Here is a 27,969-nt window from a genome sequence, read left to right as displayed (position 1 = left end):
ACTCATAAACCATCTGGGTGCTCGCCCGCCCTGTCCTCGGGACTCCCCACCACTCTTCTCCTTTCTCCCCTAGCCCGCATTCCCGCTCTATCTGACTTTCTTTCCTCTCGACCCCTCCCTTACCTCCCCTTTCACTTCTCTCCCTTTTTTATGTTGTTTTATCTATATACAATATCATATTGCTACAACAGCTTATTTTTAAAAGAACATAGGTCCAAAATGTATTATGTATTTTGATGACTTTCTACAGTTAAACTACGTTTGAACAATTCTCTTGAACATCTCACGCGGGAAACGTTCCATCTTTGTGTTACACAGTTCCCATAGACGGTCGGTCTGAAAGATGAATAGTCTCCATTCCTGTCTCTCTCCATGTCACAGTTTGAACCCATTAGGGGTGACCAGGAGTAGATCATGACCTTGAACCTTTCACTCTCCAATCCCGCCATTGGAGGGATGGCGGGATTGGAGAGAGAGACCTCCTTACAGGGGGCGCATAGATCACAAAACAGAAGAATGTAATCTTATAAGGAATGTCCTTGACAAGATTAGAGGTCGGCTGACCGAAACAGAATCCAGAATATCCCCTACTGAAGACCTTACAGCCACTCCACATAGCGGACTTGCAATGCACAGTGAGTGCGCTAGTCGCTAAATCAGACGACGCTGAAAATAGACTAAGGCACAATAATGTTCAGGTACTTGGACTCCCGGAGGGCAAAGAGGGTTACCAACCAGTGGAGTTTGTGGAAGGGTTCTATAAGAACCTGCTGGGCCTCACTGGGGTTTCTCCAACCTACGTCTTTGAACGTGCTCACCGTGTACCTACAGGACGCGCCATACTTCGAAGGAATCCTCATCCTTTTTTAGTCCGCTTTCTCAACTACCGTGATCGTGACAATATCCTGTCAGAAGCTCGCAAACACCCCACGCTACCCTACGGTAATAAGTCTGTCCTACTACAGCAAAAGAGGAAAGATTTCAATGATGTTCGTAGGATGCTTTGTGAGAAAAATATCAAATACTGCATGCTGTACCCTAGCCGTCTTTAAGTCCTATATGAAGTTTCGGTCTGCTTCTTTGACTCTGTGGCTAGTTTTAATGATTGGCTGAACACCCTGTAGTAAGCACAACATCCTGCTCCTGCCTAAAGTTTGGTTCCTGCTTGGGGTCCTGGGGGAAACCTTTCTACTTCAGATCCTTCCTTTATGTTATCTGTTCAAATGATAAATAATTCAGCTCATTAGGCTTCCTTATTACCAGGCCTGTTAGTGTTTTGCTTCTCTGTTCCAGATAACAAGACGTATCTGCCTGGGGCCCAGAGTGTTGTCTTGGGCGATGATGGATCACTCCTTGTAGTTGTTGCCCTCTTTGTGTTGCCCTAACCATGGCACCTTGCCCCATATTGCCTCTGGGCACCTGCAGGCCCTATGGTCCTCTATGAATTTGCGGCATCGGAAGTTCTGCTTTTGCCACTCTTTGGAGAGACTTCAAGGAAGACAGCCATTCCAATAGTTATGGGTACTAAACTGACTGGCAAAGTTGTTGAGGCTGCCAGTCGGGAGGGAGTTTACTAGGTTTATGTGAAGACTTGGTTCTAGACGTACCTTAAAGACTTTGATTATTAATTAAGGGCAGCCTTTTTCAACCAGGGTGCCTTGGCAAAATTCCTAAAAAATGTATCAAAAATTTTATACAAGCCAGCAAGTGGATGAAGCCTGCCTTTTAGTTACACAAAGCCACAGGTTTTCATTATGCACCATTACGACTTTCTAGATAATGGCATTCTAACAACCGATGATGTCATCAGTTCATAAGGAGGATGTCTGTTACCTCCACAGCATCCTTGTTTGACCCTCCTCTGCCTTCTCTGTTTAGGTCACTTTAGCTGACTGATGGAGAGAAATTAAGGGAGAAGAGAAACATGGAATACTAATCAGTACCAGTGTGAAAAAAAGTATTTGCTTTGGATAACAAATCACCTCTAACGCTTGGTGTCCTACATGTGGATGTTGCTGCATTATGTAAAACTATAAGAATATTTTTTTACATTTTAGAATGGGGTGCCTCGGGACTGTCCATAATTTTAAAGGGTGCCTTGAGAATGTCTATAATTTTAAAGGGCGCCTTGACTGAAAAAGGTTGAGAAACACTGGTTTAGGATAAAAAAAAATTGACTTCATTGTTGTTGGGGTATAGATTGTCAGTAGGGAGTTTCTGTTTCTATGGTTTGTGTTACTGTACTCTCATTGTGCACTTGCATTCAGGTTCATGTTTTATAATCATCACATGCAGGTTGTACTCAGGGTAATAGAGAATGGCACTTCCCCTCAGTGGTTTGGTGGAAATTGGCTCCCGTATTCTATCTTTCCGGTCTTATTCATCTTTCACACCTATCCCACATGGAACTGAAAATACTGTAGTGGAATGTCAGGGGGCTAAATGATAAATTTAAAAGAGCATTAATGTTCAAATACTTGAGTCATCATAAAGCTCATATCTTGTTTTTACATGAATCCACCTCTTAGGTAAAAAGATCTTGGCCCTGTGTAGACCCTGGGTATAACAAGCATGTCATGGGACTTATTCCAGCTACGCGAGGGGAGTTGCCATTCTTTTAAACAAGCTGTTAGCAGGCAAAGTTTTACACCTTATAACAGATCAAGAAGGAAGATAGATCATGCCCTTATTCAAGGTTAAGGCAGTGGTGTATGCCCTAGTCAATATATATGTCCCACCTCCCTTCAACCAGCAGGTATTATACCTCATGTATGAAAAGTTAGCCAGGTTGCAATTTTCCATAATACATTTAGCCAGGGATTTTAATTGCACTTTGGACCCGTGCTTAGACTCCTCTAATCCACACAGGACCTATACTCCTGACCTACTCCATTGGGCTCGGGCATTTCTAATACACTGAAATCTGGAATGGAAACATCAGTCCTCCAGGGCATACTCCTTTTTCTCTACACACACAAATCCGGTCCCAGGATTGATGGCTTTTGGTAAATGACAGTGAATGAGGTACCTTACCTCCCATCTGGTCTTTCTGACCATGTCCCCTTTGTTATCGCAGGCGCCAGACATCATGGCGTTTAATGCCTAAGTGGATACAGGATCTGAAGGTTGAGGAGCTGGTTTCTCCTACGCTGATGCAGTATTGGAGTATTAATGATGGTACTGCCACAGTCCCTGTGGTGGGGAGGACTTGAAGGCCCATACACCTGGAGAATATATCCCTGCCATTAAAACAGTTAGGAACAAATTATCCTCCCATTTCCAGCAACTGGAAGCTAGTAAGACTAAAGCAGCAGCTGCCTTTTCTGATTCCCCAAACTCTGACAACTTTTTGTTAACTCGCTGACACTAGACAAGCCTTATTACCGAGGCTGCTCACTAATGCCTCGTACACACGTTCAGATAATCGGACGAAAATAATCGCTTTCGACTTGATTGCACGATAATCTGATCGTTAGTACACAGCTTTCGACAGCCGATTACGACAGTTCATCCAACAAAATCCGAAGGGACAAACACGAAAACTTCTGTCTTACGATAGCCTAGCAAACGACAATAGTTTAATCAGTACAGTATGCGTCCGCTAAAAATCGATCGACAAAGACCGCGCATGATCAGAAACACTAAAAAAGCACGGAAAAAGCCTGTCTGCCATTGCTTTTGTTTTGCACCATCTGATACATAGCTAGGCAACCAGGAAGCTTTTCTGGAATCTAACGAAAAAAATCCTACGTTTATATGCATTGTTGAATTCGATATTAGTATCATGCAACAAAATGCTAACGATAAGTCGTCTGATTATCTGAACCTGTGTACGAGGCATTAGAGTTAAAATCTTTGGCTGGCCGTGTCTTTGAGTCTGGGGATAAGATTGCTAGCTAATCTTATGGCTGAATCAAAAACCCAAACTGTGGTCTCTGAAATCTGCTGCTGGGATGGAAGAATGATCTTGGATCCTAATGACATCCTAAACGAGTTTAGCTCCTATTATAGTTGCCTGTATAGAGCTGCCCCAGGCGGGTCAGTCACAGCTCTTCGGGAGCATCTCAGTACTCTTTATTTGCCCCTTCTTTTGACAGTTGATCTTGAATTTCTGGACAAAGATTTTACAGTCAAGGAAATTGAGACAGGCCATCTTCCCCCTTTCCACAGGCCAATCTCCTTACTAAACTATGACTTCAAGTCTACAAGTCTTGACAAAATGCTAGCGACTAGATTGCTGATGGTCCTTCCATTATTAGTTAATACTGTATAGACCAAACTGGCTTCATGCCAGGGAAGTCCACCGACATCAACTTGCGAAGGGTCTTCACTCACTTAAAACTGCCCCCAGCCAACTCCTCTGCTACGGTAATGGTGGCACTTGATATAAAGAAGACATTTGATACTGTAGCCTGCCCATACAGGTTCACTGTCCTGGAGGTCATGGGAATTGGGGTGGAATTCTGTAGGTGGATCAAGATATTGTACAGGTCTCCGATGGCCCAGAATAAACTGGGGGGGGGGGGGCTCTATCTATTTCTTTTGCTGTGGAGAGCGGTAAGAGTTTGCCCACTGTCCCCAGCACTTTTTGCTCTGATGATGGAGTCTTTGGCCACAGCTCTAAGATGCTCACAATCCGTAGCAGGTATTCGAGTAGGCACCATAGAAGAGAAGCTAGCCACGTGTGTGGATGATTTAATACATTTTCCTAATGATCCAGAACCTTCGCTTAACAAGGACCTCTTAATTCTTTCACATTTCTGGTATCATGCCGACTTGAAAGGAAACTGGGATAAATCTCAAATTTTGCCCATTGACGCAGAGGCTAGGCGATTAGCTGACCCAGACCTCCCATTTGTATGGATGACCAAGATTAAATACCATGGCATTGTGGTTACTCCTTTACCCTCTGATTATTGCACTTATGAAACATAACCCCATTAGTGCAACACTTGAAAACTAAATTGAAGGCCTGGTCGCATCTTCCTCTCTCCCTGTTTGAACGCATACATTTATTTAAAATGAAGCTTTTACCTGCATTTTTATGTTTTCAGGCACATGCCTATAACTGGCTACTTACAGACGATTCTAAGGCTGCGATGGTGTTGGAGTTTTCCAGTTTAGGCTCCTATGAGGTCTTGCAAAACCTGTCGTAACGCGGTCCCATTTCCTCTCTCCCATTGACTAATTGTAGGAAAATGGTTTTGAAAGCTTGATCGGTGGTTTATGCTGCCCGTCCTAACACTCTTGGGCATGTCTCTCCACACACTGACATTTGGTTTAACATTAAGTTGTCAGAGTTTCTGTCCATTCCTGATCCACACATACGGGCACTGAGGGGCATTAAATACCTAGACCAGATTTGATTAGAGGGACAGTTGTGGACCTTTGATAGTTTAAAGCAAGCCTACAATCTGCCTAACTCCTATCTATTTACAGTAGGTATCGCCAACTCAGACATGCTTTCCAAACACAATTTGACAATCAGCTGGTTGCTCTATATACCTCGGCCTTTGAAAATCTACCTAGTGAGAAGTCCATGACTAACCCCTATTCACCATCTACAAGGAGTTAATTTCCTCCATTCATGTTGGGTTTTAGTCCTTTAAAGCTAAGTGTCTCTCTGACCTCCCTGAGCTGGATGAAGAAGACTGAAAGGGAATGTGTGAATGCTCCTTTTCTCAGTTGGTGTCTACTAGAGATAGACTGATCAAATTTAAGATTCAGCAACGAGTTTACCTTACTCCCGTGCAATTATATATAATAGATCAGTCCGTCTACATGCTAGAGGTGTTTATCAGACTCAGCAGACTTTATACATATTTTCTAGTGGTGTTCATTAATCCAGACATTCTGGATGGCTGTACCTTCTGTCATCCTCTTGGTCACTACTATTCAGGTGCCATTGATGACTGATGTGTGTCTGTTGGGTCTGGTAGCTCTTCGTAGAGCCCCTAGGACTCTCTTGGGTCTTCTACTCTTTTATGCACGTAAAGTAATTGTTAAATTGAAATCTTCCTCAGCCCCCTCACTGAATTTTTAGAAGCACCTGGTCAATTCAGCCTTACCACTGTACAAAGCAACGTATTTATCTTGTGGCTGTACTAAAAAGTTTCATAAAGTTTGGGATATATGAATAGATTCCCCATCTGCGAATAGTCACTCTGCTAAGCCCGACTGATAGTCAATTTCCAGTGAAGTTGGTGTAATGGTGGTGACGCATCTATTTGCTTTCTGCACATGCCTTAATGTAGTTTGGTGCTGATTTTTAGGGTAGTGCCATATGTACAATCCTTCCCTTTACAATATTGCCACCCTGAGTCTTGATCCATGAGTACTGTGATTTATTCCACTGTTGTGGTCTGACCCAACTTTTTGTTTTGTTTTTTCACAGTTTTTTATTGGTATATTTTGCGAGCCTGGGTATGCCCATTAGGCTCTGTATTGTATGTTTTAAACTCTTTAAATCTGAATTTAAACCTTCAAAAAAAAAGAAAGAAAGAAAATGTCACAGGGTGGGGCAGACAGACTGTGGGAGCGTTTGTGGTGAGCAGAGCTTTTCCTTTTTTTTTTTTGTTTTTCTGGTCAGGCGGTGGCGGAAAAAACAAAAAAACATTAAAAAATGCATCAAAAACGCAACACTTGCATTTCTGGTGCGACTCCATTGAAGTCTATTACACACAAAATGCAATCTGCTGCAGGAGAAAGGTCCCTAACCTTTTCCAAAAATGCACAGATGTGAATATGTACCATAGGAAACCATGTTAACCGGACTGTAGTGCATTTCTGAAAAACGAAAAAAACACAAAAAAGCGCATAGGTTTGAATGTAGGATCAGGTGGTATCTGTACATTTCAGATACTCACTCATCCAGCAGATCCAATGTTGTCCCGCTGAAATCCTCTCTTGTCCAAACATAGTTCTGTCCTGTGCCGCCGCCATGTTTTTTCTGACATCATCGAGAGGCCTGCCAGCTCTTCCTGGTTCAGCGGGTAAGCCTCCCAATGACGTGCCAACAAGCCTGCCCCCTCCTCCTTCTTTGAAAGGAGAGCTAGGCCTCCTGGGATATGTGACATGCATATCCCGTGAGGCACAGCAGGCAGTGTGCACATCAATTGCCTAAGGCGAATGCTGTGCATGGGGAAGCGAGGCCGGACACTTTTGCTTGAAAAAAAAACTGTACTTCTCCTATGGATCACAGGAGTGCAGTTTTTTCTTCACTCCTGTAAACCTTTTTCCAGGTGACAGTGTGCTAAAGCCCGTTGTCTGTTGACGTCACTCTACAGTCAGGATCCACCCAGATGCCTGAACTGGCAGCTGGCTTAGTCTCTCAGCTGTGCTGCTGGGAGACTGAGACAGCTGCTCCCTCCCCAGCCCTGCGCTCCAGTGAGCTCTGGAGGGGCAGAGCAGAAAGCCGTTGACTTACGGTCCCAGTTCTCTGCTCAGAGCGGAGGGGAGAACTGAGCAATCAGCAGGGTTTGATCGCTCAGTCCTCAGTGCAGAGGCGGCGGGGGACAGATGCAGAATCGTATTGATGCTGCATCCACCTAGGTGAGTATAAGGTTTTTTGGATTTTTTTGTACCCCACACTTCTCTTTTGAAGTGACACTAAGTTCTGGTTTAAAAGAAAAAAAAAATCGATTGATATATTCTTAATTAGGAAAAAAATACTTTATGTTGCCGCAGTTTCCTTCTGTATCTGAAGAAATTAAAGTAGTAAGAATAGTTCAGAGTAAAAGATGTCTTTATACACATATCTTTACTTGAAAATGTATGCACATTTTGTATGTTTTTATTTTAGCACCCAGATCTGACTATAGGACAAAAGCGGTACTTATGCAGCATTGCAAAAATCTACAGCACCAACAACATGAGAGCCATACTTGAACATCAGCTGCAGTCACAGATAAGATGTGGTATGGAATATCACAGAAATTTGCATGTATATAATTTAAGCAGAAATAGTATATGTATTTTATTGGGATTTTATGTGATAGACCAACACAAAGTGGCACATAACTGTGAAGTGTAAGGAAAATGATAAATGGTTTTCAATTTTTTTTACAAATAAATATCTGAAAAGTGTGGCATTTGTATTCAGCCCCTTTACTTTGATACCCCTAACTAAAATCTAGTGGAACCAGTTGCCTTTAGAAGTCACTTAATTAGTAAATAGAGTCCACCTGTGTGTAATTTAATCTCAGTATATATACAGCTGTTCTGTGAAGCCCTCAGAGGTTTGTTAGAGAACCTTAGTGAACAAACAGCATCATGAAGGCCAAGGAACATACCAGACAGGTCAGGGACAAAGTTTTAGAGATGTTTAAAGTAGTGTTCGGTTATAAAAAACTTCCCAAGCTTTGAACATTTCATGGAGCACTGTTCAATCCATCATCCGAAATGGAAAGAGTATGGCAGAACTTCAAACCTACCAAGACACGGCTGTCCACCTAAACTGACAGAACGGGCAAGGAGAGCATTAATCAGAGAAGCAGCCAAGAGGCCCATGGAAACTCTGGAGGAGCTGCAGAGAGCCACAGCTCAGGTGGGAGAATCTGTCCACGCTGGACAACTATTAGTCGTGCAGTCCACAAATCTGGCCTGTATGGAAGAGTGGCAAGAAGAAAGCCATTAGAAGTCCCATTTACAGTTTGCAAGAAGCCATGTGGGGGACACAGTAAACATGTGGAAGAAGGTGCTCTGGCCAGATGGGACCAAAATTTAACTTTAGAGTCTGCAAAAGACTTACGACTGGGCGATAGTTTCACCTTTGAGCAGGACAACGAACCCCAAACATACAACTAGAGCTACAATGGAATGGTTTAGATCAAAGCATATTCATGTGTTCGAATGGCCCAGTCAAAATCCAGACCTAAATCCAATTGAAAATCTGTGGCAAGACTTGAAAATTGCTGTTAGGAGAAACTCTCCATCCAGCCTGACAGAGCTTGAGCTTTTTTGCAAAGAAAAATGGGCAAAAATGTCACCCTTTGGATGTGAAAAACTGGTAGAGACATCCCCAAAAAGACTTGCAGCTGTAATTGCAGTGAAAGGTGTTTCTACAAAGTTTTGGGGCTGAGTACAAATACATGCCACACTTTTCAGATATGTATTTGTAAAAAATGTTGAAAACCAAGTATAATTTTCATTCTACTTCACAATTACTGTATGTGCCACTTTGTGTTGGTTTATCAGATAAAATCCCAATTAAATACATTTATGTTTTTGGCTGTAACATGACAAAATGTGGAAAATCGCAAGGGGTATGAATAATTTTTCAAGGCACTATATGTCTGGGGGGCGCTGAAAAGGACAAACCCAATTCCAAAAAAGTTAGGACACTGTACAAATCGTGAATAAAAACAGAATGCAATGATGTGGAAGTTTCAAATTTCAATATTTTATTCAGAATACAATATAGATGACATATCAAATGTTTAAACTGAGAAAATGTATAATTTTAAGGGGAAAAAAAGTTGATTTCAAATTTCAAGGCATCAACACATCTCAAAAAAGTTGGGACAAGGCCATGTTTACCACTGTGTGGCATCCCCTCTTCTTTTTATAACAAGAAAAAGAAAAAATTCCTAAGGGATGTTGGTGATTATAAACAAGCCAAAGTTTTCAAGTGGCAGTGTAACATCACTTCTGGGGAGGACTCCGATACTGTTATGGACACAGGGATTGAGTCTTCCACCAACCCCCAACCAGCCACATCTTCCTCTTCTGCCTTTTTTGGTTTTAGAGAAGGTGATCCCCTCCCTCTTCCAGGCATACCTCCCCCCCCCCCTCCTCGGAATGGTTGGGTCCACCGTGGACGTGGGAGAGGCAGGGGGAATCCCCGCCCTAGTTTTCAACAGCAGAGGGAAGGTATCCCCGTGCAAAATAGGTTTGAACCTCTGAATTATCAGAGGGAGGAGGCTGATCGGTATTTTGACTGTTCATCCGTTTGAACAGAGGGGCTCATATGATCGAGAATTTGATTACAATGGACCCTCTAGTAATAACCAGTGGGGGTCTAGGGGCCGATCCCAGAATGGGTCTATGGATAACAGTCGGGGGTTGCCCTATTATCCTGGTAATGGGAATTTTGTAGGCTCTTATTCCAATAACCGGAATTATGGTGGAAACCAATATTCTTTTCCGGGGGGTACCCCAAAAACAAAATACTAAAAAATCTAAAAGAGGCTCCCGAGGGGGCAGGAGGGCCTGAGCAAAAAAAGAGGTGGGTCTAAAAGATACTGGTCTCTTTAATTTGAGCTCTGTCAAATTGTCTAATGAAGGTAAATTCGTCCTCAATCATGGTCTGAAATTTGTTCCACCCAGAACTCTCAACAAATTTGAGACGTTCATGGATCTCCAGAAGTATGTACGTAAAATGAACATCAAGAGGTACATGATGTCCAATCCCATCCGTCCAAAAGAAGTTTATAATATGGGTATTAAAACCACCCCTTTTTCCAACACATCGGTGTTTAATCCGCCGGGAGCATTGGCCCCATCCTTGTCTGTCTTCAGGGATCTTGTGGCCAAGGAAATTGACCAGTTGGCAATTAAAAAGCCAAGAGGTAATTATATGTTTAATAAAGGCCTGAAACTCCTGAAGGATCGAGACGACATAATAGTCAGACTGGCAGACAAGGGTGGCCGCATTGTTATTTTGGATACCGTGGCTTATAAGCTTGAGATGGGAAGGTTATTGTCAGACAGGGACACATATTGCTTTGGGTGGAAATCCCACATTAAAATACAAGAAGGAATTAGTGTCCTTGGTTGATAGTGGATTCCAGAGGAAATTGTTAACCAAGAAGGAGAAATCCTTCTTGGTGCCTGTTACTCCACGTGTTCCGGTGATTTATTATCTGCCAAAGGTCCATAAGGATCCATGTAACCCATGGAGGCCGATCATTAGTCGCATTGATTCGGTTACCTCCCGGGTGGGTAAATACATCGATCATTTTTTACAACCGTTAGTTGTTCAAACTCCATCTTTTTTGCGGGACTCGACGCAGGTAATGAATAAATTGAGAGGTCTGGTGTGGAAGGATAGTTACATCTTAGCCACAGCTGACGTCTCGTCCCTCTACACTATAATTTCCCATCAGCATGGAAGAGACGCTGTATCCCATTTTTTGGGCAGAGGCCCTTTGTTGAGTCTCCAGAGAGTTTATTTTGTTCCTTCTTGATTTTGCGATGGGCCATAATTATTTTTGGTTCGGCGGTACATACTATCTGCAGAACAAGGGTGTGGACATGGGCGCAGAATTTGCGCCCAGCATGGCCAACCTGTTTATGGCTAAGTGGGATGAGGATGTCATCACTTCCAGACCCACCTCAGAGTTGGTGTTCTGGAAAAGATATATTGAGGACATCCTCCTCCTATGGGATGGCGACGTCAACTCTTTGAATGAGTTCATGGCCCTTGTTAACAATAATGGTAGGGGTATTACATTGCAGTTTGAATACAGTAGGACTGAGATCCATTTTCTCAATCTTAGGATAAGAGTGGAAGAGGGAGCTATCATCACTTTCACTTATTTTAAGGAGACTGACAGGCATGGATATATTAACAACAACAGCTGCCATCATCCGGCATGGCTGAGGTCCGTTCCTGTCAGTCAATTCCTAAGGTTGAGAAAGACTGCACTAACAGGGAGGATTTCCTGTTAAAGGCCTCCATCTTGAAAGAGATTTTTGCAAAAAGGGTTATGACATTGATACCATTAATGGTGCTATTGCTCGGGCCGAACAGCAAAACAGGGAGGATCTTTTAGGACCAAAACCGCATTTTTCTGTTAAGAACATTATTAGAAAATATTGGCACATGCTCCGAAATTATGGGGTGTTAGGATTTTCAGAGGGGTTCCTCCTCTCAGACAAGAGGAGGCTCCGAATGTTCTTTGATCCACCTAAGAATATTTCCTTCTTCCATACCAGAGGGGTTTTTACCCCTGTAGGAGATGCGCTGTATGTACGATTAATGCCATGAAGGATAGGAGGGTGGATTGTTTTCAGTCCAATTCCACTATCCAGAGTTTTAAAATCAATCCCTTTATTTCCTGCACTACTAAGCACGTAGTGTATTTAATAAGATGTCCTTGTGGGCTAGAATATATTGGTCCTACCATTAGGATGCTACATGTTCAGCTTAAGGAACATATAGCCAATATTACTAATGGGTACCCTAAACACAGCGTCTCAAGGCATTACGATCAGTGCCATGGAAGGAATCCGGAAGGTACCATCTTCCTGTGTATTGATAAGTTTTCTGGCTGTTGGAGAGGGAGCAACATGACCAGGGGGGTTTCAAAATTGGATCCAGCTGGATTTTTAATGCTAGGACATACACCCCGTTCGGTTTAAACATCGAATGGGATGTGAATGCTTTTATTAGTAATGCTTAATATATATCTTGCTGCCATTTATTAGTTTTATTAGTGAGATTTGTTTTTCCTCTTTTTTCTTACAAGTTTTATTTGATGTTTTGAGTTTAATTTATGTATTTATTCTAATAATGTGTTGTTATTGTCAAGATTTGTGAATTTATGATGTTTGATATGTGCTATGATATTATCTGGTGTTGTTTTGTATGTATTGGTTGGGCAGTTAGCACTGTGACCACGAGATGGCGCCGGTCTGTTAAGTTGTACTGGCGTTTTTGTCAGTTTTATACATATATCATTTTTTTCAGGACATTGTTGTATTAATAAAGTAGGCCTGTATTGTTATGGTTGGAAATAGCGTGGGATTGCCGGTGGTCTCCTCCTCTTGTGGGGATGATTACTTCCGGTCTGCTGGAACGCATATTTGGTTTTAGGGAAGGGGATCCCCTCCCTCCTCCAGGCATACCTCCCCCCCCCCCCCTCGTCGGAATGGTTGGGTCCACCGTGGACGTGGGAGAGGCAGGGGGAATCCCCGCCCTAGTTTTCAACAGCAGAGGGAAGGTATCCCCGTGCAAAATAGGTTTGAACCTCTGAATTATGAGAGGGAGGAGGCTGATCGGTATATGACTGTTCATCCGTTTGAACAGAGGGGCTCATATGATCGAGAATTTGATTACAATGGACCCTCTAGTAATAACCAGTGGGGGTCTAGGGGCCGATCCCAGAATGGGTCTATGGATAACAGGTGGGGGTTGCCCTATTATCCTGGTAATGGGAATTTTGAAGGCTCTTATTCCAATAACCGGAATTATGGTGGAAACCAATATTCTTTTCCCGGGGGTACCCCAAAAACAAAATACTAAAAAATCTAAAAGAGGCTCCCGAGGGGGCAGGAGGGTCCCCGCAAAAAAAGAGGCGGGTCTAATAGATACTGGTCTCTTTAATTTGAGCTCTGTCGATTTGTCTAATGAAGGTAAATTCGTCCTCAATCATGGTCTGAAATTTGTTCCACCCAGAACTCTCAACAAACTTAAGACGTTCATGGATCTCCAGAAGTATGTACGTAAAATGAACATCAAGAGGTACATGATGTCCAATCCCATCCGTCCAAAAGAAGTTTATAATATGGGTATTAAAACCATCCCTTTTTCCAACACATCGGTGTTTAATCCGCAGGGAGCGTTGGCCCCATCCTCGTCTGTCTTTAGGAATCTCGTGGGGCTGTTGGAGAGATTACTTCCGGTCTGCTGGAACGCATATAGCCCTGCATCCTAGTATTGTTATGTGCCCCTCCTTCCTTCGGTATATATGTTGTGAGAATAGCGCCGCTAGCCATGCCCCCTGATTATGTCTGGTTACGACGAAACATGTAGGCGGAGCTTGGCTGGCGTGTCGCTCAGTACATCGGAGGACACCACGGCCATCTTTTTGGTTATCAGAGCTGCTGCTGATTGCCATTGCTGACTAAAAGATGAGCGAACACTTGATATATATTGTGTAAGTGGCCCATTTTATGTTTTAATAAACCTGCCTGTTGTTATACTGCACCATGAGGAGTGTGTCCTTTTCTTTCTGATCTGAGGTCTGGTACCGGTGGTTATCGGGCTATAGGACAAGGATTGCTGTGCTGACTTGTGTGGATTCTCCAGGAGGTTTACTATATGCGCTAGCCTGACCTCTGTTAGGGGGGGTCGGTCAAATCTGGTAAGAGGCTTGAACACCTGGGTGATTGCTGGTGGTGGCCCCTGCATTGACATTTGGATTTAAATTGAGCTAATACTGTTCCCCTATTCCACCCGTTTTTGGATTATATAGGAACTGCTCACTATATATAAGCGCTGCACCCATTGTTCTTTTCTATTGTATCCGTTATTCAGGATTTGTGCTAGCTGCTTTTGTGTTTTCTATCTATTGAGATTGGCGCAGTATATAACCCTCATCACTTCTTTTTATAACAGTCTGCAAACATCTAGGGCCTGAGGAGACAAGTTGCTCAAGTTTAGGAATAGGAATGTTGTCCAATTCATGTCTAATACAGGCTTCTAGTTGCTCAGCTGTCTTAGGTCTTCTTTGTTGCATCTTCCTCTTTATGATGCACCAAATGTTTTCTATGGGTGCAAAATCTGGACTGCAGGCTGGCCATTTCAGTACCCGGATCCTTCTACGCAGCCATGATGTTGTAATTGATACAGCATGTGGTCTGGCATTGTCATGTTGGAAAATGCAAGGTCTTCCCTGAAAGAGACAGCACCTGGATGGGAGCATATGTTGTTCTAGAACTTGGATATACCTTTCATTATGATGGTGCCTTTCCAGATGTGTAAGCTGCCCAATGCCCATGCCACACACACTCATGCAACCACATACCATCAGAGATGCAGGCTTCTGAACTGAGCGCTGATAACAACTTGGGTTGTCCTTGTCCTCTTTAGTCCGGATGACATGGCGTCCCAGTTTTCCAAAAAGAACTTCAAATTTTGATTCGTCTGACCACAGAACAGTTTTCCACTTTGCCACAGTTCATTTTAAATGAGCCTTGGCCCAGAGAAAGCGCCTGTGCTTCTGGATCATGTTTAGATATGGCTTCTTTTTTGGCCTATAGAGTTTTAGCCAGCAACGGATTGTGTTCACCGACAATTTTTTCTGGAAGTATTCCTGAGCCCATGTTGTGATTTCCATTACAGTAGCATTCCTGTATGTGATGCAGTGCCATCTAAGGGCCCGAAGATCACGGGCATCCAGTATGGTTTTCCGGCCTTGACCCTTACGCACAGAGATTGTTCCAGATTCTCTGAATCTTTGGATATTATGCACTGTAGATGATGATAACTTCAAACTCTTTGCAATTTTTCTCTGAGAAACTCCTTTCTGATATTGCTCCACTATTTTTCGCCACAGCATTGGGGGAATTGGTGATCCTCTGCCCATCTTGACTTCTGAGAGACACTGCCACTCTGAGAGGCTCTTTTTATACCCAATCATGTTGCCAATTGACCTAATAAGTTGCAAATTGGTGCTCCAGAAGTTCCTTATATGAACATTTAACTTTTCCGGCCTCTTATTATTACCTTTCCCAACTTTTTTGGAAAGTGTAGCTCTCATGAAATCCAAAATGAGCCAATATTTCGCATGACATTTCAAAATGTCTCACTTTCAACATTTGATATGTTATCTATATTATATTGTGAATAAAATATAAGTTTATGAGATTTGTAAATTAGTTTATTCCTTTTTTACTCACAATTTGTACAGTGTCCCAACTTTTTTTGGAATCGGGTTTGTTCTTTTATTTACCCACGCAGCTGGCCCCCTCTTCCTATACTCTTTGGCGGTTGACTATCCCTCTGTGTCCTCTTGCCAATGTATCCCAACGAACATGTTCCTGTAGAGATGCTTCTTGCCAATGTAGGGTGATGGGTTTGCATTGGCTCCAATGACGTCAAAGGCCATTCGACTGCCACTGCATAGGGGTGAAAATTTTTTTTTGCATGCTACTCCCCCTTCCACTATGCATTCACGCTGTAAGAAAGGATTTTTGTTTCCTTGAAGTTCAGCTTTAAGCAGTGAAATCTTTTAGGGCCCATTCACACCACTGGGACTGCCCTGGACTCTCGTTGTAAAAGAAGACCTTGGCAAATAGCAACCTGGCTGTAAGATTTATAATGCTTCTCTTGTGTTAGGTAAAATTTTAACATATTTTACTTATCTTATGATCTGAAATAGAGGATCTAGTCCCATTCATTTTTACTTAAAGCAGCTTTAAGCAAAACTCGAGGTAGTTGGTTAACAACAGTGTTGGTAGTAACTGCGTTTAAGTAAACGGCGTTACTTAACGCAGTTACTTTTCAGGGTAACGAGTAATCTAACTGACTACTCGTCCTGTCCCTGTAACGCCACTGCCGGTACTTTCGGCTGCGTTACCGCAATTACATCTACCGCCACTAGATGGCAGTAGATGTAATTGTATTCCCCCTCTCCTCTATGACCGCTGATCGTGGTACTGGAGAGAGAAGAGGAGGAGACTCAGTCGAGTGAGTCATGCGGCGCCAGGAGTCGGACAGGGACAGCAGCAGCACATCGTGCAAAGAGGTGTGTACTTTGTGTGGGTTCCGGGTACAGGACTGGCACTTCAGCTTCTATTCCAGCAAATGATATGTATGTATATTCTGCTAAAATGCATCACATGTCTGAACTCCTGACACTGGATCTCGTGCTGCAGCCATATTTCCCCCAGGCTCCTGGTGAAGTCATCACAGACTAACTTAACTCCATGACTAATTAGACCATCAGAAAAGACTTGTGACCAGCAAGACAAAAACAGTCTAAATTTAATGCAGAGAACTGCAGGGATACAGATATCTCTATGGATCTGTGATACATATGAATATCTAGCTGCTGCCCCCACTGTAAGTGCCATTAAAGTGCTTCAATAGGGGACAGCTGCAATAAACCAACAATTCCAGGAAACACCCCATGGTGCGATGGCTCCGAGTGCTCTCACGTGTGTGCCCCTATGGGGTTAAACTTACCAGATAGCAGGCCCCTTTGCAGGGATATTTCAGCTTTATATATATTGCTTTCAAGGGTGACTCCTCTCTCCTCACCTTCCCTCAATGGTAGGGACTCCATATGGATATAGAAAAAAATAGCCTCCATAGTGCAGTATCGTTAAAACTGATATTTTATTGAAGAAAACATTCAATACATGTCCACTGTGCACTGCTGCCCCCTAGAGTCCAATATTCATATTACACCCAACAGGGAGCTCATTATCCACAACACTGGAAGTCAGAGGAATGCAAAGACCTACAGGACAGGGAATCACTGAGAGGAAGAGTGCCACCCTGGGATATACTGTGCATTACTCATCTAATGAAAATTATTTAGAAAGATTACTGCTTTGTATAATGTGCATTCTATTGTAGTGACATCACCGCCCTCCAGATATATTATACAGAGTGACATCACCGCCCTCCAGATATAGGATATATTATACAGAGTGACATCACCGCCCTCCAGATATATTATACAGAGTGACATCACCGCTCTCCAGATATAAGATATATTATACAGAGTGACATCACCGCCCTCCAGATATAAGATATATTATACAGGAGTGACATCACCACTCTCCAGATATAAGATATTATACAGGAGTGACATCACCGCTCTCCAGATATAAGATATATTATACAGGTCCACCAGTGTTCCACACTGCCACCACCAGTGTGCCACACCACCACCAGTGTGCCACACCACCACCAGTGTGCCACACCGCCACCACTCGTGTGCCACACCACCAACAGCCAGCCACTCCAGGCAGCAGGTACCAAAAAACAAAACAAAATACAGTTACTCACAGTCAGGAGGATTCAGGACTGAGACCCCCACAGTGTGCCACACCGCCACAACTATTAAAGATCTTATAGAACGTAATTGCATTATAGAATAGTAAAAAAAGTTGCAGTTACTTTGCTGAGTAACTAATTACTTTTTCAATGTGGTAACTGAGTCAGTAACTCAATTACTTTTTGGGAGAAGTAATTTGTAACTGTAACTAATTACTTTTTTAAAGTAAGATGACCAACACTGGTTAACAAAGAGTAAGCTCCTAGTCTGTCTGTGTCTTAGGTGTAGGCTGCAATGATGTCTGATGCCTCACAAGAAATTTATTCTTTGTAGAAGAGGTAGGAAAGAGAATCAAGTCTCTCTCTATGCCAGCCTTTTTCAACCTTTTAACATGAACCCTTGCTAATAATTACTATGTCTAAAATTCACAGTACATTAGCTTGATGGTTGAAGTGTAATTGCTCTTTACATTTGTAGTCAGTGGGAAGAAGTGGGAAGAATTTCCTCCTAAACTGGCCATAGATGGCTTGATCCTGGCTGGTTCAGCATGGACAGGCTGATATCCAAACCATCTATGGACAGGCTTGGCCAGCATGCCAGGTGTTTACATGATATTATTGCCCCAGCTATAGCTGCTAGCAGTAATCACTGTTTTCCCAGCAGGGGCGGCTCCACCCGAAGGCAGAACACAATAGCCCAATGGGGGGGGGGGGGGGATTCCCCCATCAACTCTGACTGTGTTGATGGAGGAATCAAGCAATTTTCTTTCCGTGGATGCAGGAAGGAAAATTGCATCATTAATGGCTGGCTTTATAGATAGCTCAAAAGATCACTGGTGTCATAGTTACTTATTTTAGAGGTAGAAATTGATCATTACTAAAGCAACCCCTAGGCCTAGGGGAACCCTGGCCGAGAGAGGCCAGAAATCTGAGGCTACACAAATATGGCTGTTTCAGAATGCAAAACATAACTGGATAAAACAGTGGTAATGAAATTTTTTTTTTTTTTTTTACAGATAGTGTTGTTCTTTAGTGTTAAGGTCAGCTTTAAGGAATTTTCTCTGTAACTGACTGTAGTATCTCAAGTTGGTGAGATTTCCACCAGCCTAAACTGCACTGAAAGTATTTTCGGGTGGGGAAAATATTAATTTGATGTCTTACCAAATTATTTCTCTTAAGGGTCAAGAAAAGCACACTTGAACCACAAAATGTCAGGAACATTTAAGGATCATTGCACAAGGTACAGTATGTTTACAGAAATAATTTAGGTTGAAATATTATATATACTGCTTTGGATACATACACAATTTATTTAATTTGCATAAACTGTATATGCGCAAGTTCTATTTTCTTATTTCCCATTAGGTCACAAATGAACCATTGTGAAACCAAAAGTAAATCATGCATTTCTGGAATAGAAGACAATATTTCTGGAGCGGAAGAAACATCAGTCACGAAAGGTACTTTTCCGGTCTGTCCAATCTAAGTAAATATATAGTTTAATTGAATGCAGTGTATCAGCTCCTTTATGCAGGATATTATTTGGTAAAGTATCCACACACCTCAAAATATCAGGTTAGAAAGATATAGCAAATATTTATGGTAGAATTAGGAACATGAAAGCTTTGGGAAATGTTGACTGCTTCCTATTCTTTTCACACAGGATGAAGCCAGTAGTAAGCATTCTATTAGTAAGAGCAATATACCCTCTTATTGGAAGGGCTAGAGATTATTGAAAATCATACATTAGGCTGGAGCCATCTTGTATTTTTACAAGTAGTTTTACCTCCAAATAGATCCCTCTTCTGATGTTTAACATCTAATTCACACCACCTGGTTTAAATTGCCATTCAGAACTCACCTTTGCTATTCACAAGGAAATGTCACATAAATATATTTTAGGAAATCTATATCTATACTAAGAAATAGAGGAAGGCTACCATTGCAGTTTTCCTGAATATGATTGTTTCAGGGCTTACCTTATTTAACAGTATGAATAAAGAAAAAAACTTTGTAGTTGTGGATAGAATGGAGAGGGATTAGACCACCTGTCAGGTTTTTAATGCGGTCTGTTCCCCCATAAGGGGGATTAATCGTCCTGTTAACCATTATCACGATCATCAAATGGGGACACTAGTTCTGGTGAACCTGATGACAACCAAGAATTAATTCATTTTGGAGGGGTTACTTCTAACTTCCTGTTTTGGCTGTTGGACAGAAAGCAAAGAAAAATCTCCCCTAAGGGAGAATCATATGGAGGAAAAAAAAATATAACCTGACAGGGGTTATAATCCTCCCTTACTTTACCCAAAATGAAAACAAAAAGCTTATTCTTAAGTTGTACTTTTAGTCTTGGACACGAACAATCATGGAGATAAGTAAGTCAGTTTGAACTCGGAATTCCCCAATTTGCATACTTGTTCCAAAATTTTGCTTAAGGTGTTGAAGACATTGGATCAGTACGATAGCCAGAAATCAAACTTTTCTAAAAGCAGAGGGAGATTTGAAACTCTCTCTGGACTCTCTGGAAAGAGTCCAGAGAAGGGCAACAAAACGGAAAATTGTTTCATACTTACCGTAATTTTCCTTTCCTGGTGCCTATCCATGGCAGCATACTAGTGATAGAGCCCCGCCTCTACTCCTCCCTCAGGACTAGTGAGTAGCATAAAAGAAAGGCCCAGCCCCCTGTCCCATCATTCTCTGTCATATAGAATACCAAGGGTGGGAGCATATGCTGCCATGGATAGGCACCAGGAAAGTAAAATTACGGTAAGTATGAAACAATTTTCCGTTTTCCTGGTGCCTCCATGGCAGCATACTAGTGATAAATAACTAGCAAGACAAATGGGTGGGTAATGCTAAATATGCAAATCTTTAATTGGGCAAAGACATGGCTGACTGAATAGTCCTTCTGCCGAACTCTACAGTTGTAAGCGACCCTGGGTCGATACGATAATGTTTGAAGAATGTATGACGTGATGACCATGAGGCGGCCCTGCAAACCGTCTCTAAGGAAACGTTGGCCCTTGCCGCCCAGGAAGCCGAGACTGCCCTAGTAGAATGAGCTCTTACTTGTGAAGGTGGAGATAGCCCCTTGACTTTATAGGTTTTCTGGATGAGTTTGATGATCCATGATGATAGAGTCCTCTTGGTGGACTCTTTGCCCCTGTTTTTCCCAAAGGGGATGACAAACAAACTGTCAGATTGTCTGAATGAACTTGTGATTTCCAGATAGGCTCGAAGAACTCTAGAGATGTCTAGGTCGTGCTGAGTTGCATCCGCGTTATGGAAAACCGGAAGGGCCCAAGGTTCTAGAAGATGGGAAGAGGAGGAGACCTTGAGGATGAACCCCTGTCTAGGGCGAAGTTCAACCCTGTCCGGAAAAAAGGTGATGTGATCCTCACTTATTCCCAGGGCATGTAGCTCGGAGACTCGTCTGCCGGAGGTGATGGCCAAGAGGAAGGCAGTTTGTAATGACAAATTCCAAAGAGAAGCCTGTTCCACTGGAGAAAATGGGGGGTTACAAAGAACTTCCAGGACCAGGGAGAGATCCCACTGTGGAAACGAGCGTCTAACGGGAGGGCGAATTTTCAACACACCTCTTAAAAAGGTAACCACTAGAGGATCTTCGGCCCATCTCTTGTTGGTTGCAGCCGAGATTGCCGCTACCTGTACTTTGAGGGAGCTTAGTCCCAATCCTAAATCCAGTCCTGTCTGTAAGAAGGCTAAGATTTGAGAGGTAGAGGGGAGGACGGGGTTGAAGTCCTGCCCCGCGGCAAACGCTAGGAATTTGTTCCACACTTTTGAATAGACCGCGTTGGTAGAGGGCTTCCTGGCTTTCAAAAGTGTCGTGATGACTTCAGGGGTACACCCTAAGGCCTGAAACCTTTGCCTTTCAGTTTCCAAACCCGCAGATCTAATCTCTGCGGGTTCGGATGAAATAGTCCCTGCTGGGACAGTAGGTTGGGAAAAAGTGGAATCCTGATGGGGGGTTCCACACTGAGATGGATGGCTAGAGGGAACCATGGTCTCTTCGGCCAAAAAGGGAGTATCGCCAGGACTTGTACTGATTCTGTGAGAAGTCTCTGGAGAAACTTCAGAATCAGTGGGCGGGGAGGAAAGGCATAGGCTGTCGAGAAATTCCACGGGCATGTCAGGGCATCGACTGCTTTCGACTGAGAGCAGGGGAGACGAGAGTAGAATCTGGGCAGTTTCGAGTTGTCCGGAGTGGCAAACATGTCCACTTGAGGAGGGTACCAGAGGTTGGTGATTTGGAGAAAAACTTGTGGATGTAGGGACCACTCGTTGTTGTCTGCGAACCTCCTGGATAAAGCGTCTGCCACTGTGTTCAGCCGGCCCGGAATGTAAACGGCCCTGAGATCTCGTAGGTTCCTCTCTGCCCACAGCATGATGGGTTCGACCTCTCGGAGGAGGGTCCTGCTGCGAGTACCTCCTTGTCTCAGCAGGTATGCCACTGCTGTCTTGTTGTCTGATCTCAGGAGGACTCTGTGGCCTTGGAGGAGGGGTGCCAAGGAAATCAGAGCTAGAAATGCCGCTCTTAGTTCCAGTACATTGGATACCACCCCTTTGGTTGAGTGGTACCATCTTCCCTGAAGCTTGACCTCCCCGCAATGGGCGCCCCATCCGTGCCCACTCGCATCGGACGTAAGGATGGTCCAGTTGAATGAGCCTAGGTGACGGGGGTTGGCAAGATTTTCCTTCTTCGTCCACCAAAACAAGCTTCTGCGCATTAAGGCGGTCACTTGGATTTTCTGGGAGAGGTGTTGTTTTCTCCATTGTGACAGAAAACCTGTTTGGAAAAACCTCAGGTGCCAGTGGGACCATGGCACCATGGGAATACAAGAGGACATTGTGCCGACTAGACTCAGACACTGAGAGGCCGTCAGATGAGTACTCCGAATTACAGTGAACATCCTCCGTATGATAATATCCATCTTCTGGCTGGGTAAGGACACTGTCCCCACTTGGGTATTGAACATGGCTCCCAGGTAAACCATCTGTTGTGTCGGAGACAAGTTGCTTCTTTGAAAATTTATGAGCCAGCCGAACTCCTGTAAGGTCTGAAGGAGAATTTCCCTGTGGGATCTGAGTTGATCTGGATTGCTTGCCAACAGGAGAATGTCGTCTAGATAGTGGTACACTCTCAACCCCCTTTCCCTGAGGGGGGCTAGGACAGTTATCAAGGTCTTGGTGAACACTCGCGGAGACGTGCAGAGCCCGAATGGCAGGGCCTTGAACTGAAGGTGTATCTCGCCCACAGCGAACCTCAGAAATCTCTGATAAGTTGGGAAGATTGGGATGTGCAGGTAAGCATCTTGTAGATCGAGAGATATCAACCAATCGCCTGGCTGAATGACCTGAATGATAGTTTGCAGGGATTCCATTTTGAAGCTCTCGAGTTCTATATATCGGTTGAGCCTCTTGAGGTCTATCACCGGCCTCCAACCTCCCGTCCTTTTTGGCACTAAGAAGAGTGGAGAATAGAAACCGGTGTAACGCTCCGCCAATGGAACCGGTATAGCTGCACCTTGAAGCTGAAGATCTGTCAGGAATTGGGATAATGCCAATGCTTTTGATGGCGAGGCTGGTATTCTTGACTCTTGAAACGATGCATGAGGAGGAGGATGAGCAAACACCCACCGGTGACCCTGATGGATTGTTGACAGAACCCAGGGGTCCTGACAACGCGAAGCCCAAATTGGGAGAAAAGCCTGTAGCCTGGCTCCGACTGGGAGGGGTTGCGATCTTCTGGCGTCAAAAAGGCTTCGTTGCCTCCTGGGGAGTGGTGAAAGCCTTGGTTTTGCGTGTGTTCAAAAAAGAGGCCTGGGTGCCTCTCCAGGGTCTTCTGTTATCCCTGTTCTGTCTGGTTTGCCTAAAATCTCTGGAATTTGAGGGTCGGAATCTAGACGAATAGACTCTTGTTCTCTTGACTTTCCTGTCTTGTGGCAGGAGACCAGACTTGCCTCCAGTTACCCTGGAAATGGCCTTGTCCATTTTTTCTCCGAAGAGGGTTTTGCCGTCGAACGGAATCTTACACCAACTCTGTTTGGACGCAAGGTCGGCTGTCCATGGTTTTAGCCAGAGGGCCCTTTTGGCCATTATTGTGTGGAGCATTGATTGTGCGGAACAACGTATGGTATCGATGGCGGCCTCTCCGATGAAATCGGCCGAAATTTTCAGTTCCTCCAGTGCCTTGACAATGTCTTCTCTAGGGACATTTTGGCGTAGCGCTGTCTCAACATTTTCTGTCCAAGCCCTGATGGCATTGGAGACAGATGTAAGGGCAATAGCCGGTTTACAGGCTGCGCCCGAGGCCAGGTAGCTCCTTTTTAGGTCCAGATCTATTTTCCGATCTAGCGGATCTTTGAATGACGCTGCATCTTCCATAGGTAGTGTCACGTTTTTGGCGAGCCGAATGACTGCAGCATCCACCACCGGCATGGAATTTAATGATTGCGCTTCAGCCTCGGCTAGAGGGTAGAGTTTATTAAGACGGCCCAATGAAAACTTTTTATCCGTCTTCTTCCATTCCTCTTCGATAATTTCTCTTATCTCGCCCATAAGAGGAAAGAATACTTGTTTCCTCTTAAGGAAGGGAAAATATGTTTTTGACTTAGGAGTGGGTTCTTCAGGATCCTCCCAGGCAATTGCTGTTTTAACTGCCTGAATAAAAGGTGGGATTAAGGCATAGTTAAAGCCTGACGGGTCCGACTCCTCTATGGATTCTTCTGAAAGGTGACCTGAAGATGCCTCTCCAAGTAATGGAGCCGCAGCGCGTGAAGGGTTTAGCCCAGAGGGGCCTGGAGCGCTATCATCCCTGTCCGGAACTTGAGCTGCAGAGGGAGCCGCCTGTGCGGGTACTAGAGTTGTCAACTCCGAAAGGGAATCTTTCATTGTCTGCTTTAGCAGATCCACCACTTGTTTGTTTTCCAACTCCCGGTTGGCTGCGTAGTCCCGAAAACAGTCCTGGCAGACTAGTTTTCTAGGTAAGGGTACTGCGCCACAAGCCCAGCACTTCTTCCTTGATGAATGTGATGGCGGAGAAGGAGAGCGACGGTATCTTGACCTAGATCTTTCTGAAGATCTATAGTGGGAAGATCTTGATCTGCGATCTGGACTGTCATGGTCGCGGTGCCTCGAAGACTTCCCGGATCTTTTGGAGTGTGTTGGGCTGGAACAAAGGACACTTGTTAGTCCATACAAGCACTCTTTTCCTTCTTACTTCAATACTTACAGAAAGGTGGTCCCATACCTATTGTGAGGATCTTGGTTACGTGATGAGTGGCTCATCGTAGGGCGTTGCAGAAGGACCGGCTGTGAGAAAAAAACGCAAGAAGGAAAACAGAAAAAGGGAGAAGAAAAGAAGGGCAAAAAAAAAAAAAAAAAAAAAAAAAAAAAAAGGTTTTATTGAAGACAAATAACAACTGAATAAATGGAAATGATGACGGAGGAAAAAAAAAAAAAAAAAAAAAGTATTATAAAATGCTACCTACCAAGGGCTTTAACAAGTCGGTAGGAGCAGGGAAAGATGCTGTCTTTCGGGTGGACAGCAGGTGGAATGGCCCTTTAATAGGCAGAGCAGCCTAAGAGAGCACAAAACCCCTCCCCTTAGCTTCTGTGGGAACTCAGGGCAAAATTACACCTGGTTCCCACATCCAAGATGGCCGCCCGAGCCTCAGCCGCACTGCGCATGCGCCCGCGCATGCGCAGACCGTTCCTCGTGCGCGGCCCTACTCCCCGCCCTACGAGGCGGTCCGCAGAGACGCAGAGACTCTGTGGAGCAAGGGGCGGCCTCGATTTGCATGGCGCTGCAGGGGGAATCCCAGGACTGGGAGCCATGTACACAGGATCGGATGTTTTCATAGAAAACTTAAAGGGACAGGCTGAAAAGGTAAGACAAAAGGCAAGAAGGGAAAAGAAAAAGAGGGAAAGAGAAGGGGAAGATGACAATGAAAACGAACACAAACAAACAAACACACAAATAAGTACTGGGAAACTTAAAAGGGGAATCCAAGCTGAAAAGAGGGAAAAAAAAAAAAAAAAAAAGACGGTCCTTGTGCAAAATCCTGCAAAGCCAAACATTTAAAGATTTTTAAAGAGACAGTAGCAGTATGCGTTCCTATGAGGAAACACTGCAATTTGTACCCCAAAGATCCACAGAAGGGGGTTCCCGGCCTTATTAGTGCTTTGAGCGACCCAAGAACCGGGACTGCGCACAGGAGAGGCTGAACCCGGCGGAAAGCTGCCTGGAGGCAGAGGTATGGACATACTGCTTATTCTTCACCAGTCAGGAAGGTATGAGGAAAAAAAGGAGAATGATGGGACAGGGGGCTGGGCCTTTCTTTTATGCTACTCACTAGTCCTGAGGGAGGAGTAGAGGCGGGGCTCTATCACTAGTATGCTGCCATGGAGGCACCAGGAAAAATAATTAGGGGAATGGAGGACATCAGCTATGAGGAAAGACTACAAGCACTGAACCTATTCTCTCTAGAGAAGAGACGTTTGAGGGGGGATATGATATCAATGTACAAATACTGTACTGGCGACCCTAGCATAAGGAACAAACTATTCAGAGTAAGGAAATACAACAAGACACGTGGTCACTCACTAAAACTAGAGGAAAGGCGGTTTAACCTTAAAATGCGTAAGGGGTTCTTCACTGTAAGGGCGGTAAGGATGTGGAATTCTCTTCCACAAGCAGTCGTATCAGCAGGGAGCATTGATAGTTTCAAAAAACTATTAGATGGGCACCTTAAAGACCACAACATACAGGGGTATACAATGTACGGTTAAAAGCAAACACACACACACATCATAGGTTGAACTGGATGGACTGATGTCTTTTTTCAACCTCACTAACTATGTAACTATGTAACTCTTCTTGCAGGGATTTGATGAAGATGTTTTATTTTTCTTGCAGACACACAGCAGGCCACTGCTATATCTGCAGATTCTGCATTAACCATTGAAGAAACCACAAGTCAATGGATCAAGTCACTTTCAGTCAATGATGGCAATTATGATCAATAAACTGCACAATACAGGACAAACATTAGAGCACATGTATATGTTTTGTAAGAATATTATTAATGGATAAAAATTGTGGTTCTGTGAAACCGGGCACTTTTAAAGTCTATTAGATTCTGGTATTGATGACTGTCAAGTAGCTTTAATAATATTTGCCTCACCAGCTTAGGATGCCGCTTGAGCACTAGGTGCTTTCATGCACCCGATACTTTGTGTAACCTTGCTTTATTCTGCTTTGATATTTTTCTAAATGAGGAGCCAATCACAGGAAACAAGAGATGGCTTTTTGAACACTTCCACATGCAGCAGCTAACATCAGAATTTAGTTACTTGACTAAATCTTGCAGGCTGATAGCTCCTTGTATTAGTGTGCAAAAATAAATTATTTTTGCCAATTTCGTTTTGGTTGACATGTTCTATTTCAAAAGACCTTGGCTATAAAATTGTGCAACTTAATTTTATTGTGGAATAGTACAGTTTCAGCCAAGGCTTTTTTCAGGCGAAACATAGCAGAACTCCGTTCCTCCACCTCCAGCACTCTTCTCCCCACTGTCACTTGCAAACATCTAAGTCTGGCCTTTGGGTTCACAAATGACAGCTTGCCTTTCCTAGCAGCTCCCCCAGATCCCTCCTTGCACTCAGAGCTGTGCCAAGGGAGGTTTAGGTGCCCCAGGTGCAGTGTGGTCATGGGTGGGAGGGGGGCGTTGCATGGTAGATTACACGCTCTGTGATTCCCATCTATTTCCTGGTTCATTGATGCCTGCTGGATGATCTCACTATGAGAGATGCAGAGCTGCCTATGCCTACAGTGTGTGGGAAGGAACGGAGCTAGACAGGGTGCTTTTTGCAAAGTTAGGACATGTCGAAGATGTTGGAGGGGAATGTGTGCAGAGGGCAGAGCTGAGGAGGGATGGAATGGAAGTGATATGTTGAAAGGGGATGCTGAGGTAAGAACCTGTGGAGGAGAACTGAACTCTGCATCCTGTGTGCAGGATATCCCTAAACTCTGCGTGCATTCTCACTGCTAGCCATGCACACTTCTGAGATTCTTGCTAAACATGAATATGCAGATATGCATCCTTTAAAACTATGAACACCATGAAACAATTTGGTAAGATGATACTTCTGACTGAGATTAGATCAATGCAGAACCTTCTGTACAAAATAGATCTGTTTAGGGGGTTTTAGTT

The 27,969-nt window shown here is 43.8% G+C and overlaps 1 protein-coding gene across 1 annotated transcript in view; it reads left to right on the top strand.

The window, feature by feature from the left end:
- FAM216A (family with sequence similarity 216 member A) overlaps window positions 1–27,016 on the top strand; it is a 36,314-nt gene extending 9,298 nt beyond the window's left edge. Inside the window, exons 4-7 of the mRNA XM_082257753.1 lie at window positions 7,802–7,916; window positions 18,911–18,971; window positions 19,097–19,191; window positions 26,673–27,016. Coding sequence (XP_082113879.1) covers window positions 7,802–7,916; window positions 18,911–18,971; window positions 19,097–19,191; window positions 26,673–26,782 — 381 coding nt within the window. The 3' untranslated portion in view covers window positions 26,783–27,016. The remainder of the gene's footprint in view (window positions 1–7,801; window positions 7,917–18,910; window positions 18,972–19,096; window positions 19,192–26,672) is intronic.
- Window positions 27,017–27,969: the final 953 nt, after the last annotated feature.

This window comes from Pelophylax lessonae (assembly GCF_965119305.1).
Source record: "Pelophylax lessonae genome assembly, chromosome: 1".
Lineage (NCBI taxonomy): Eukaryota > Metazoa > Chordata > Amphibia > Anura > Ranidae > Pelophylax > Pelophylax lessonae.
Note: the sequence above shows the minus strand (reverse complement) of the source record. Positions and strands in the feature narration are given on the sequence as shown.